The sequence below is a fragment of the Meleagris gallopavo genome, chromosome 4 (assembly GCF_905368555.1).
Source record: "Meleagris gallopavo chromosome 4, MGAL_WU_HG_1.1, whole genome shotgun sequence".
Taxonomy (NCBI): Eukaryota; Metazoa; Chordata; class Aves; order Galliformes; family Phasianidae; genus Meleagris; species Meleagris gallopavo.
The window spans coordinates 25996610-26012344 of NC_139407.1; the positions used below are offsets into that span (position 1 = coordinate 25996610).

Below are 15735 nucleotides of genomic sequence, written 5' to 3' on the forward strand. Positions count from 1 at the left end.
TTTTGGAACCACAGTTACTTCCATGGTACAAAACACTTGTCTTGCTAGATTTTTCTAATATTCAGTTGTTGTACCTTAATTCAGAAAAGATACACAAAATACAGTGTAATTATTCCAGTAGGGACCAGAGTATTTCTTTATAGCTCTACTTTATTCATTCTCCCTGGTCTCATCTGTTCAAAAGGTTGAAAATAAAATTAAGTGTCCTTGCCAAGTTTATCCTTTAGCCATTTGGAAAACACTGTTCCCACGTGCACTGCGTCTTCCCTGTCTTCCCTAAAACACATGCAGTGTTCACCGGCTTCAGGATACACGCAGAAACATGGAGTTTACAGGAGTCTATCCTAAAATCACTCAGTCAGATCAAGTTTGGAATTGAAATTAATTGGTAGTATCCTTTGACTATGCCCTCACTGAGAGGGGATGAAATAACAATTGGTAGGCAGTGCAGTTCTCTATATACTGAATTGTGCACATTGTTCGAATGACCTTCTTCGTACTTATCAATCCTTATCAATCATCTACTTTTGTTTGACAATCCCAGTAATTAAATGCACAGGGATATATTCAGTTCCATGTTCTGGATTATGTGATTCTAGTGAGCAACAGCTAATATTTGTCAGGCAACGCATATTGCCACTTTATCCCTTTCTCAGACAATGGTAATGGCGACTACAGTAACAGTGAGTATTTTATCCTATCATACACTGCATTCTTCTCAAAAGGAACTGATACACATGAGAGGACGTAAGAGGGTTTTTGCCTTGTTAAATGTGCAAGCACGTACTTGCCTTTTTTCCTGTGCATGCTCACGGATGCAGGCACTCAAACTCAGTAATTCTGAACTCCAGTGAATCACAGGGCTATGTACATAGATTATGATAGTTGTGAAAATCCATGCTACAAACATGGATTAATATGCTCAATATCTTAATCATGCTTAATATTCATTTCAGGGACATTTCAAATATTTTTTTCTCCCTGAGAAATCATAACTGTCATATCTTCTGGTAATAGCTGTGATGGACAGTGGATGCAATGAGATGATATAAAAAGGGAAATCAATGTTTGTTCCTTTCTTGAAAAAAGTGCGAAACAAACCCTTATGTTATTTTCTTTATGCAGATGCTATGCTAATTTTACAGACCAAATACTTATAATCCACTTTGTATCTTTACAAATGTCTGATTTGTAATGCAAGAGAAGTACTTGAAATTTAAAACAAAAGCCACACAAGAAGAGGGAAATCTCCAACCCACGGACAAGCAAAGTGGATTCCCTGAAGGAGACAATTCTACATAGAGATGCAAATATTTCAAACAGCAGTGAGCGCAAATGGTTGCCTCACTGCAGCACTAGTTCCTTAAAGCAGAGAGCACAGTATGTGTGTAGAGTCACATACATACAGAGTGACATATTTATTGATTTTTTTTTAACCGACATACACTTTTCACTATTACTTATTTTCTTCATACAAAAGGCATCAGCATTTTTCTGTTTTAGCAACTATACCTTCCCTTTCAAGGACTACAAGAAATGCTGATGTGCTAGTTTTCACTGCAGAGAGCTAAGACACTGGATGTTTCAGATGGATGTTGGATTTGCCATTCCGCAAGTTTTAGAAATTTCACTTATAGGTTCCCCTCTGTATGAATTGCATACATAAAGCACACAATTCTTCAACAACCGTAAATTAAAATAATCTATCAAAAAAGATCAAGTTCAAATTAGTACAAATTAATACATGAAGATTTTCACCACCCTCTGAATTGCTCTGGATTCACTGCATTTTTGTTACTGACTGTGGCAACAGCACATCCATCTGCTAACTCATATTAGAGTTACAATTTGTCAAACATGCCTTACGTTTACAAAACATGGATTTATTATTATTATTTTTTTAATCCTTTGAGCTAGTCTGGTTTACTTCTTTAAAACATTCCATACTCCTGCTTCATTTGTCTTAGTCAAATGGGCAAAGACAAGAGCATAGGAGGGAAGAAGGGCAGGGTGTCTACAGAACTGTAGACAGCAGTTACCTCAAGGTCACTGGACAGAAAAAGACATCTGTGCATCTGAACTTCATCTCCCTGTGCCCATAAGGTGTTTTAAGAGCTGTATCTTAAAAGAGAGGCAAAATTTTGAAAAAGCACTACTCTTAACCATAAAACCTTACTTTCATTTTTCCTCCTGCTTCTAAAAAAGCTTTCTATCTTTTCTGAACAAGCTAACACAGTATTAAGGAAAGAAGGATTAGTTAATAATATTTTAAGTTCATGAAGAAACTCATACACATGTACGTACACATTTCACAGTGACTTCATTTGTTAGAAAGCCTTTGTTTCACTTACGTGCACCTAAATACAGAAAAAATGTCACCATGAAAAATGGCAAAGTACTCAAACATGAGCTCTTTGTATGACTTCCAGTACCAGTAGCAGCTAGTCCCTGTCCCAGTCAGAGCTAGTGACCCAGTACTGCTATGTAAGCGTGACCTGGATTCCATTGTTCCTTGTCCCATCAAACAAAACTGTCATCCAAGCTCTAAATGCTAACTCTTTATTACTATCAGTGCATAAGAATAAGGAAAGGGAGATTAAGAAACAAAACCCAGGTATATCTTGCACTACTACACTTGTGACTACAAACAGATAATTATAAAATAAACACAGTAGATCTCAAACTCCATAAGAGGAACTAAGCAGTGACTCCCCTTAACATACATTCTTCTTTTCTATACAGCAACTTTTCAGCTTGTGGCTACTCTACAAGAGCTCAGCTTTCCATACCAATTCCACCCAAAAACCTGAAGATCATGCTGCTGTTCAGCAGAACAAAAAGAAAGGCTACCCAAATCCAAACAATACTCTACTGTGAAACCAACTCCACTTCCAAAGCATACAACTGTAACAAAAGATTGTACAATAAAAGAAGGTGCCCAATGGCAGAGGTGAGAGCGGAATTTAAATCTGACTCCTTATACGCTATCTACAGTCACAGAACATCTCCAAGTTCGAATGTGAAAACACTATCAGAAAAATAACTCTTCAAAACTAGGACATTCAGGCATACAAAGCTGGTGTTCTATAAATCCTCAGCTTCAGAAGAACTGCAGTACCAGACATTTAAAGGTAACTCTTGCTCATGTTCCTCATTACCAGAGTAGACATTATGTGCCTACTTCACAGCAGTGACACGTGTAATTTTTTCTCCATTTCATCTGCTAAAGTTCAACTGGTATGCCTATTCCTGGGTCTCATTAGTGTGTCCAACAGATACTGTTAAATAAGTTGGCAAAAAAATAATAATTATGCAAGTTCATCCCTGGTCTCATTTGTTTGGAACAGATAAACCTTCTGTATTTCTTTCAAGCTTTATCTCTCAGCAGGGTGTTCAGTGCATCATCTTCCTGGAGTCTGGGGGCAGTTTATTCTTAACATTTCTGCCACAATCTTACAGCTTACAAACACTTGAAAAAAAACAAACTATTGGTTTTTTTTAGCCCCTGGCATTTGCCCACTTGTATCTGAAGTAGAGAATATAAGGATACGACCAGCAGTATTTAGCTTAACATCAAAGAAAAGAAAAGACCTCCAAATAGTGCCTGGTTACTGTGATTTTCTACTGTTAGTATTTGAACAGTCAGTAAATATACTACAAATGGTTACCAGCTAAGTCATCACAGAATCATAGAATCATTTGAGTTGGAGGGGACATTTATGGGTCATCTGGTCCAATTCAACAGGAACAGGGACATCCACAGCTTGATCATGGTACTCAGACTTCCTAGAGTCCTCCTGCATAAAACTGTTTTGTAGTCAGTCATCTTAACTCTCACCTACTAATGTGGAATTAATAAATCTTGAATGAAAACAATCACTTTCCCTTTCCACAGCATTATAAATTCTTGCCATTTATCACAGCAAGGGTGAAAACTGAGGAAGCTGTTCAAGATAAAAGAGATCTACAGATGTCTGCCTTCTGTGCATCTGTGAAAAACACATATCTCCATACATATAAAATTTGCTCACTTCAGAGCAGCAGGGAGGGTATGGAGGTAAATGTTTTCCATCAGGTTCATACCATGGCATATTTTTGCAATAAAAGATCAAGCTGTGCTTTTCTTCCTGTTACTTGTACTGCTACCAGTCAAAGGTCCCATAAAGTAAATGTGTTCTGCCTCTTCCTCCTAATGCAGATCAGGCCTTCAGTGGGAATGAAGGATCCCAGTTCTATTTAGGAAGTATATTTGTGTGTTACTTAAGGCACACGTCAAGGACAACAGTTGTTTAACAGTCCTTTATGCTGAAATTTCATTAACATCATATAAACTCTAAATACAGAGCTTAATAAAGGGACTGGGGCATTCATTAAATGTGGAGGTTGGTGGCCCTGCATGTGGCAGGGGGGTTGGAGATTCATGATCCTTGAGGTCCCCTTCCAACCCTGTGATTCTGTGATTCATAATCCCCAGGTTCTGTTTCTCTGACTGCACTCTCTCAATATACAAACTATTGCTATCAGTGCTCATAAATTCAGGAGAGCTGAATTTACCCAAAGTGTTGACCTTACAAGCTGAAGCCATCTACAGGAGTGTACTGGGTTCTTGGCTCATAAAATTCTTATCAGCTTTGCAAAATTATATAAATACTATAACACAAGTTGGACCTGAACCCTCAAAAACAATTGGGTTTACTAGCATCGTCACTGCGATCTTCAGTTTTATAAGTAACAGAACATATCACAATTGGTGATAAGACAACTTCTTCCTTTGTTGAACTCTGCATTTCAAATGATACTAAAATAAAAACTTTTTGATTAATCCAAGACATTAATGACAATTCCTAAATGAAACTTCTCCAGAAATGCTTTGAAATTAAACTTCAAAATCAGAAAAAAATGAAAACTTTACATTTATAATAGGAAACATGAAGAAAAACTGTAAAAGCACTCATTCTCTTTGGCATGCCACATGTTTTCTAGTAACATCATCCAGCAGCAGATCTCTGTGTTCTGTCCAGGCTTCAGGGAGTGGGAGACAGCCAGAAGAATTTACCTATCAAAAGAAGGCTTCTCTCCACAGTCAAATGCATCCTGCAGCTCCTTGACAAGATTAGCCTGCCCAGGCAGTCGGAATAGGCCTTCTTCCTTCAGCCCCCGCTGTCGGATGAAATCGACGCACTGCTCCACCAGCATGGGAGCCAGGCGGTTCCCATATCGCTTCTCATACCGGACAGTGTCTTCTAGCTTCTGGCCAAAAATACCTGTGTGAAGAGAGGTAGGACTCAGTTGTGATTCACCAAATGATATGAGGAGCCTTTGTCTTCTCCTGCAACCCATGAGATCTATGGATCTTCAATGCATGGACAATAATCCACCCCTCTCTTAAGGATAAATCGTTCCATTTCACATTTGATCCCCTCATAGAAATACGATGGAAACATATTTTACAACAATGCTATCAAACATTAATTTAAAATAAAAAAATTAAAAATAACCTGTAAATGATTTTATTTTATTTTTTTTACACTAAAGGGACAACATTCATTGAAATACTATAAATAGGATTTTCTGTCACAAAACGGCTGATTCAAAAGTGATGCATATCTCCATTTACTTTGGTTCATGTCTAATTGAGTATATAAAATTAAGTAGTTTCCATGTGAGTTTCAATGACATAAACATTATCTTTACATGCAGAAAGGAAAAGATTTATAAATATAACTTGGGATTTCATTTGTTCTGAACCAAACCATCAATTACACTTCACCACTTAAGCAAAGGTTATTCCTATAATTTACCAGCTGCATTATCACTTCCACAACTATAAATGGTTTATGAAAAAAAAATCATGAAAAGTGAAATACGTCAGACAAACCGCATGAAGCTAGCATTTGGCTTTAGCATCAGCAGAACAGAGAATTTTACTGAAAGAATTAACTTCAACCCTGATCTAATCTGATCACTGTGGGCACTGGAAAGACAGTTACTGTTTGGTAATTATTTTCCCTCCATTTCAAGCTGCAGAGCCAGCCATCACTGGTATTACCACAGCAATGTTCAGGCATATCATCTGTGATGGAAGCTCTCCCTCGAGACCATTTGTTGACAAGAATTGGGGCTGGAGCATGGCAATTCATTTTCTATATATAGCAGCACAATGAGCAGTTCTAAGGCAGCCATGATAAGAGACTAAATACCAAATAACTACCTACACTTGAAAGACTCCTTCTGCAATTACTTATGTCGTAAAATGGGGAAGGGGAGGGAGAAAAGCGATAAGGGAGAAAAGCGATAAGACAAATTCTGCCCTTCACTGAGCACACAGTTTGTACCAATTTAAAAATATTCAAGAAGAGGAATAGAGTTTTTGTTGTTATTGTTGTTGTTGTTTTAAAGGAAGTACAGAATTGAGCTTTCACCCCAAGAATTTCATTCACAGAATTTGCCTCTCATCCCAAGAACTTGATTCAGTCCCAAATTAGCAGACGTGAGTAAGTAACCAGAAGCTAAGGCATGATGCAGAACTGAAGCATTCTCCAGAGTTACCTTCAGTGCACACAATTTTCCTGCAACAAAAGAAATGACAACTCACGCCTGCCCTTGAAGTGAAAGTTATCGTGCATGTGATCCAGGATGTTACAGCAAACTGTCAGTCACCCATTCTGAGGGTCTGGGGTTTGTATTTAAGTGCAATTACTATTATGATAACAGAGAATGACTGGAGAGAATATACATGTCCAGCTAAAGAGGTCCAGAAATTAGGCTGAGATGCAGAGCATCATGTTTTGTGATATTCATGCAGCTCCTATGTGTGGCTGCCAAAAATAGCAGTGGGGATGGGGAACAAAATATTACAGTCACACTTCATTAGCCTCTCTTTTGTTTTTTGTACAACATGGGAAAAAAAAAAGCCCGAAATTTCCAATTAAAGAATGAATTTTTAAAATTTCAGATTGAAAAGCTTAGAAGAATGCTGAATGATGTAAAATATTTGGTGTCCATTAAAACTCAGCTTCTTCACACTGTCAGATGATATGATGTTTTCCCACTTCTTTCATTCCTCCCTAATCTCTTGCAAATTCCCTATGGGCATGGCAAGAGGGTTACATAAATTTGGGTTTCCTGTACCTGTCTGACTTAAGGGTTTCTGCTGGTCAGCACAGAGGAAACCCTCAATCCCTCCACTTCCTAAACTCTCTTTCTAAACAAAGTATAATTTAGGATAAGATCCTAAAGTTAGGATTAACTTAATTAACTGAAAGTTAATTAAGGAATCAGTGTGAATACAGAAACTTGGTGATTTCAAAGCCCCTTCTGCATTTGGGATGACATCCAAGACCTTCATCCAAAGACATAGCATCTTTAGGGAAATCAGATCAGAAATCATCCCTGAGAAATCTGAAGTTGAATTTCAAAGTGTACACATTCTGAGATATTGTTAAAAGAAACACATCCTTCCAAAAATAAGCACCTATTTACATCCACTGAAATAAGTCTACATCATTTTTTAGTAATGGGATGATGTGAAAAACTCCACTGAACACCAATTCTTTATCACTTGAGCCTTCTGTGACACAGTTCAACGGGCAGATGAAAGAAGTGGCACATTACAGCTTCAAAAATGGTTTCCAGACTCTCTGGGCAACCTGTTCCTATAGTTGACTGTCACTGTGAAAAACATTCCTGTTTCGATGCATGTCCAGGATCTCTAATCCTTCCCTCCTGCACTACCGCGAGAAGTCTAGCTCTATTCTGATAATATTCTCTTACAACCCAAGAAAGAGATTTTGTTCTACCTGCAAGACTATCCCTTTCCCTGGCAAAACACATGCCATTTCCTTTGCCTGTATCAAAACAGCATGTGCTCCAGCTCCCCCACATCTCAGTGCAGAACTTGGTCCTCCTCCTCTGAGTTTGGCCTATGAAAATACAGGCAGAGTTTCCCTTCAAGAATCCTTCAGAGTTCTTGTTTTGTTTTTGTTTGTTTGTTTGTTTTTAAACAAGAATTTCCAATTCTTTTCAAACAAAATTGATCAACAGAAAATGCAAATATTCCAATTATATAATGTACAATTACATTGCATATCCACTGACAGTAAAATTAGTATGAATAAGCTTTCTCATTAGCCATACTTTCTTCTCTTTGTGCCAACATTCCTTTGTAATGTACATTTTGCAGACCACATTAGAATTTGTAGAAGAAAGAATAAGTTCTCAAACCTACCAGACTGCTTTGAAACTCCTATCAGTAATGACACAACAGTCAAAACATCATAACTTTATATTAATACATTTTCATTCTGTCTTTTTCTTTCTTTCTAGTGTTGGCTTTCAAAACATGTCTAATAGACAGTGAATAAAATTAGAATAAAGGATTTTGTGCAGTGGGAGCAAAAAAAAAAAAAAAAAAAAGCCTACAATGTTATAAGTTGCTGATGCACCCCAACACAAGCTGCAGTATATTTAAAAGAGCTGGCAATCACGAAGCATTAAAACACCTGTAAGTTGAGGTAACCAGTGTTTTTGAACACACACAGAAAGTAATAACAGATTCACATACTAAAAGTGATATACTTTAAATGAATATGACTAACTTGGATCTGTATTGTAGCAGCAATTCACAGATACTGAAGAAAAAAACCTTTAAAATAAAAAACAAACAAAATCTATAGAATTTAGTGTGATGGAGAAGTGACCAGTGATGTCATTGAAATCCCACTTTTACTACCTAAAGTGTAAATGCAACTGTTTCTACTACTGGCTGCAGGAAGGTGCTTTACAAATTTTGGGACTTTTTCATTCAGACGCTTAAAATACTCATAGCTAAGAATGGCCTGGAGTAGAGGCAGAATAACTACAGCAGTTGTCAAGATTTGACAGATTGGGTGCAGATCCTACTTGACCCTCAGAACACAGTTGCATCCCATCTGGTCATGTCCATAACTCAGGGTCGCAGGGTCCATATGCCCCACCCCTCACATCCCAGATTAACCCTCAGAAACTCAGCTCTCTTACTGTACGAATGGAGATAATACAGTATTTCCTTGGAGGCATGAGGTTCTCCACTCTCTGCTTTGGGAATCCCATAGCTAGTTGGTGATTTTGACAACCATGCAGTAACCTGAAGTTAAGATCTCAGTCTCATGGAAAACCAATGGGAAATCACCCTGTTACACATTTAAGCACTCCTAAAACCACCATTTACTCTACTCAGTGTTCGCCAATTTGTTTGGCTTCGACAATTCTCTCAGGCAGGCTTCGCTTGATTTTTAAGTGCACACTGAACTTCTCCAAAGGAAATATTTTCCTCACCTAATAAATGCAGAACACTGCACCAGGCAGCACTTAGCCACGAAAGGAGTTGGTTGAGATAAGGCTGCATAAATATTGACTTGAAGTTGCAGACTTGCTGATGCCCTATGGAAAAAGCACTGTGCTGCCAGGGGCAGAAGTGGCAGAAACATGACAACACTGCTTCCACAGGTTTTGTCCTAACTTTTATCTTGTTCTTTATCTTTCTGTTTCATGTTGGGTTTGTTTTTTTTTTTTTTTTATTGTTTACTGTAAAGCCAAGATCATTGCCCTGTAAAGGTTCCTTTTCTTGCACCATCTTTCTCAGGTTCTTACATCAAAAGTGACTACTACAGAGATACTGCAGATACTGTTCACAAAGACTAAGATGACAAAGCAAAGACAACGCTCTGGTGAAGGGTAGTTACAAACACACTGTCAACATAATGCTTAGCAGAGGCAAAGCTGAGCATTATTAGCCATGCCTTGTAATACTGGCAACTCCTGTATAGAGAAGCAGTGAAAAGATGGTCCAAATTATGGAGACTTCATCATGACCAAAGCCACAGAAATAATTTCACATGATGTTTTTTTTGAAACGTTTCTACTACTGTAACTAAAGAACAAAACTTCCATGAAGAAAATGAAAGAGCCCTCAATGTTGCAATCCATATCCAAGTCCTTCTAAATCTCAGAGTCTCCAAAATCCAGAAACACACAGATACACAAGTGCTGATCCATGGTTTCGGTTTATCCTAAGGATAGGGTGTCAAGAAAACCTGACATTCAGAACAGCAGCAGCAGGCTTGTCTGCCCCACAACTGGAATATGGCAGCTAAATGTACATGTTTCCAGTTCTGACCAGTCTTTAGATTTAATCAACAGAACTGCTTTTCCAGGGAGCCCTGGTAGCTCTTAAAGCTACATCCAATTAAGCCAAGATCATGCATAACATCAAAGAGGAAAATCACATGATAGCAAAGGGCACACAGAGTGGTTATTCATTAACTAGAACATTCCCGTGGCAGAAGTTTTGTAAACCTTTTGAGAAACTGGATTTCCAAGCTTCCATAAAGCTTATAAAAGACATTACAATGCTATACCCAAATTCTGTTTATGTCTGCTCAAGAGTTGTGTAAGCACTGGGGTATTTTCCACGGTACTTACAGAGCGTGTTTTTAAAACACAAGAATGTTGTTAGTCAATGATTTTTGTTTCTACTGAACAAAGTAAGAGGCCACATCTCAAGTCTGCTGATTCGTAAGAAGAAAAGAAAGAGATAAAAGTGGCAGTTCTGGCACCTCACTCCATGCCGACTGCTTGAAAAAACCTCCCTGTCTCTCCAGCTCCATCACAGCATACACTACCTCCACACATTATGCACCAGAAACAACCACCTTCTTTCCAAAACAAGCTCATAGTTTAAGAACCATAGCGACTAGAAAAGGTCAGTAAAGGTCTAAGGAGCTCATCTCAACTTGGGATTTGGAAGAGTACTTTAGGTATCCCTCAACTTCAAATTAGTAATTAAATGACACTGAAAATACAGAAAAGAGGAGATGGAGGGACTTCAACAGCAAGGTAGGGAATACAGTAACTCTTCGTACAGAGTGCTAAATCATTGTTTTTTACCAGCTTTCTATTCTGCTGTTCTCCAGCTGCTCTGAACGGATCAAAGGCAAACAGTATTTCCTTCTTCTCTACAGAGCTTTTTAATGGAAACACAAACACCAAGACACATTGATGGCAGAATTTAGTTCCCACCTGACTCTTTCTCTTACCAACAAGCCTTTTCCCACCCCACAGTCAATGTAACACTGGCAGTAGATGAGGTCCCTCTCCTGGAGCTTAACACATTTGCACATCTGATGTTACTGCACAGAAAAAATACCACTCTGAAAGAGCAGAAATAGCTACATGCTGGAAAGGAAGGGAGGCAATCTGTAAAATGTCACCAGGAACTCATCACAGTAAGATCACGACCCGTACCCCCTTCTCTTGTCATGGCCAACGCACCTTCGGCTCACTCTGGTGCATCTTGCATGTTCTCACCCCTGCATGTGGCAGCAAAGTCACCCTTGGTATTCCTTTCTGCACTCATCCTGCATGTGCCCGCAGGGGGTTCCTATGGTGCTACTTAAACAGAGAGCACTTTCCCTGAAACAGGCTTCAGAGACTCCTGGCTGTATCTCTGTTCAGACGCCACTCAGTGAGAGGCTATTTCTCATAACTGAGGTGACCTCCAAACATTTCTGACATTTCGTTTTTCAGGGACTAACATAAGGCAGCTTTCATCTGAATTTCCAGCAAAGGTTCCATACCTTGCACCAACTTGGTGGTGCATCTCTGCCTCACCGCACAATAACATGCAGTTCTCCTAGTGACCAGCCAATGGCTCTTCCTGTTCATTTTATTTTCTGTGCTGTGTTGCACAGCTTAGAACCAATCAATCTGTTTTATACTGGTTTGCAGAAGGCTGGTTCTGCCTGCATTTTCACTGAGGTGTACAATCTGCAAATTAAGTTAGAAGAATTCCTGAAGCCAATTCTAAGAGTGGTGTCATTTGTCTAATTTGCCTGTTAATACACTGTAAAGTCCAGTTGACATTCATCTTTCTACTGTCTCCAGTGGGACACAGACCTTGTTAAACATGCACACCAACATTCTGCAACTCTCTGATCTTGGGGCCACGTGACAATGCTCTTGACAGAGCATGTACATAGGAAAGCAATTGAAATAAATGATGTTTAGAGGAAAGCAAATTAGCAGCGTGACCTCCCTCATCCAATCCTCTGCCCAAACACTGCAGCTTAACTGAGGATTTTAGACAAGAAGAGTTTGTGTGTCAAAGCAGATGGGGAAATAATAAACAGTTGAAGCTCTGCTTGGAGTGAATAAAACTGCACCCCAGGTGAAAAAGCAGCTGTCTGCAAAATCATCTGTCCATCCTTTATTAAACTTCCAAACATTTCTCAAGTAGTCATGCATACAAATGGCACACAGACAGCTCTAATTGACACTGATACCTTGAAACACACCTGCACACTTTGTACAGACATAACCATGTGCTCTTGGACAGCCTCCAGAGGGGCTCAACTCCAGCAATCACAGGAAGCTCTGGCCTCAGAGAGGGAGGTTATGGGGGCAGACAGCTTTCAGTGCCATGCACAATTTCTGTTCCCTCCCCTTCAGCCTCAGCACAATAGCACCTTAACATCACTTGTATTTCTCTCTCTAAAAGTGTGTTTCCCTTCCAGCTGACATATTTTGAAAGACAGCCTCCTCTTTGCCTTCCTCCATACTCTGCTTCTACAAGTGTATGTGCAATGCAGAAAATGGCCTTATAAACCTCTCTGCAGCAGGTGGGAAGGCAAGTGCAGACTGCAGGAGAGCACAGTAAATTGGCAGTGCAGCAGCTGCAGCAGGACAGTGCACTGTAGGGATCCACTTCAGTCCATCAGAAATCTCCAAATCCAAGGACTTGGTGTTCTGCACATACGTGCATATTTATCCTGCTCCTTTACTCCCTCTCTCCTCGCCACTCCTCCCACACAGACAAAAATACAAACCTACACTCTTTTTCTCGGAATTTTGCAAGCCTAAGAGGTAGCACTCAGCAACACTCAACTCCTCTCCCTGCTTTTTGCTCACAGGCTCTGCAATAATCTTGTCTCCAGCCACCTCGCTGAGGCAGCCCATCCACGGGTTATTCTGCAGAGCAGACAGCATTAGCTGGCCAACTACAAACAAACGAACAAAGAGGAAAATAAATCATTCATGAAATGTCAGCATCTGCACTGTTTCATGCCTTTTGTTTGAGTGTTCTCATCTGCCTGTACACACAGCTCCCGACTTTTGGCACTGCCTGCAATAAGAACACATGAACAGAGCAGACCTACCTTTACGGAAACTAAAGCACCGCTTAATTTTCCTGTAAGTAGTTTTAGGGAGGAAAGGAGGTGCTGCTAAGCCACCAGGGCTGCGGACTCCGGCATTTCTGTCTTCAGGCATCATACAGGCCGGAGCCCCACGGCCCTTCAGAGATCTCCTTTAGCAGCTGCATCCAGAAACAACACGACTGCTCATCCTCACTGACTGCTGAGGAGTTTTGAAGCAGTATATTTTCCTCTGGAGCAGGAGATGAACAGTCTTCTCACTACCAGAGAGAGCTTGAAGTAATTTTAATGTTCTCTTCCCTGCTTCAATTTGGCTTGGGGGAACACTTTCCTTCCGTCTCTCTGTTTCCTTTCATTTATTTCCTGCGGTGAGACAACCGTCTCTTATACAATATCACAACAAAAGAGTTTCAGCAGAAAGATCTATCTTCCATTCAGACTGAAGTGCCGGCACAGAGAGATGCAGAAAGTCTCCTTCCTCCTGGCCAGAATGGGAGGCAGAGACTCCAGATTCACAGGACAAGGTCAGTGCTCTGCAGTGTGCAAGGAGAAAGGGGAGAATAATACCCGAAAGGCCACTGAAGGGTCCTCTGGGACGTGATGCTCCTCGCTGGCTCCTATAAGCCCTGCAGCTGAGGAGCAGAAATAGTGGTCCCTTCGCCTTAAAGGCTCTCTGTCCATCACGGATTCCTCTCCAAGCACCTTTTATATCCCTGACGTCGGCGTGGGCTCCTTACTCGCTCGCCTTCAAACCACCAGGAGCTCTCGTGGGAGAAGGACGTCAGATGCAGCATGAGTACATCCTTGCCAGCAAGACCCCGTGCTGCTGTGAGGAAGACGTGCCTACACGCGGGGATGCTCCACTCTGCCTCCTGCTCCCACGCCGGGCGATGGCAGCCTGTGCCGCTGCGTGCAGCAGGTGCAGGGAGGAGGGCTGTGCTGCAGCGCAGCTCCCTGGTCTGCCGGATGACTTTGGGCTGACTCGAGGCAGCAGCAGCCTGCGCCCTGGCTCCGCAGGAGCTGCCAGACCCGAGCGCTGCGCTCCTTGCCTCCTCCCTCCCCCGTGGCTGCAGGCTCTGCAGCTCAAGCTCAGGCCTTTCCCTTCTGCAAAAATTGCCTTTCTATGTCTAATCAGGAGAAGAATTTCCAGTGCAAACAGGCATTGCATGCCCTGCCTCATTTACATTGCTTTTCCCCATCAGAATTTTTTCCACAGTGCCCTAGTGCTCTTCAATAAAACAATAAAAAATAAAAAATAAAAAAATTAAAAAAACAACAGGCTGTTTCTGAACACCTTAGTAGGTTCCTACCTCCCTCTGCTCGTTCTTCCCTTCTAGCACAGGTTAACAAATAACACTGTAATGATATGGTTAATCATCTACAGCAGTCCTTGCTCCTATACCAGGAGTCCTTTCCCACTGCTTTAAGTACTGGGGACTCAGCACGGCTCACAAATATCCATGGAACACACACACAGTTTGCTTTCAGCACTTAAAAGAACCAGAAAATTCAAGTATGCTGCTCGTGAAAGTGGCACTTGACTTGTATGACAGCAGACAACCGTGCTTTTCCACTAGTGCTGAAATTTAGGCAGCAGCTACAGAACTAGTTTGACTAATTTACTATCTGAAATAATTTTATGTACTTGTTGGTGGACAGGCTCCTAAACACCTGAAGCCAGAGGAACCCTTCTGTAACAGGGTCAGACTGTTGCAGGCATGACTGTGTAGGAAGGAATAATCAAAATATCAGCATGTCCACCCATACATAATTACAGAACAATTAATAGGGCTTGTTATGACTTAAGATATCTTACAATATCAAATAAGCAATGATTAATGAAATGGGAGACATCCTATTGCACAGTGACAGCTTCCATGACACTGCTTTTTCCATGAAACGACAGCCAGACATTCTCCACAAGCATTAAACCCAAAATCATTTTCCATCTATTCTCATGTTCTCCAGGAGTTAACTGTTTACTTCTCAGTCCACTTAACTCGGAAATCACAGATATGCTCAAGATATCCCATAGGGAAAAACAAAGAAAATTTTGGTAAGTATGTTAACTACAAATTAACTTAAACAGTAATTTAAGGATTGCAGTCTTCCCTTTCTTTATGAAGATCAGTGTGCAAATACCTCAGTCAGGTATTTCTCTGAGTAATTGGCATTACACGCTCCTATGACAATGAGGGTGTCCTATGAGTTTCCACGGTGGCTGGAAAGATTCCCAGCTGCAAACCAAAAATAGCTCTTGCCCTATAAAAGTAAATGAGGGGCTGATGAAGAAAGCATGGAGTCAGGACTCGGGAGATTTGGTTTCTATTTGTAGCTTTGTCACAGCCTCTGTGTGCAGATTCACCAGATTTTAGCTCCCCAGCTCTCCACTCAGTGCTGCAGGGCTGCCTTGGCCCACAGTGTGTCAAAGAGCAGTTTTATGCAAGTGGAAGCCACGCACAGCATGTAGTTAGCTTCCCTCTATGAAAAATGCACTTCTGTTAGGTACCAACAAGTTTATATCACAGCAGTAGTGTATGCTGCT

At 40.6% G+C, this 15735-nt stretch overlaps 1 protein-coding gene across 8 annotated transcripts in view; it reads right to left on the reverse strand.

Annotated features, from left to right (window-relative positions):
- ARHGAP24 (Rho GTPase activating protein 24) overlaps nt 1-15735 on the reverse strand; it is a 193763-nt gene that overhangs the window by 16611 nt on the left and 161417 nt on the right. For 7 of the 8 annotated variants that reach the window (XM_085222545.1, XM_085222543.1, XM_085222544.1 and 4 more), the window contains one exon: nt 5057-5264. In XM_085222545.1, the coding sequence (XP_085078671.1) occupies nt 5057-5264 (208 nt within the window). Of the gene's footprint in view, nt 1-5056; nt 5265-13193; nt 13730-15735 lie in introns of those variants that run through there. The other variant, XM_010709717.4, reaches the window with a different exon arrangement.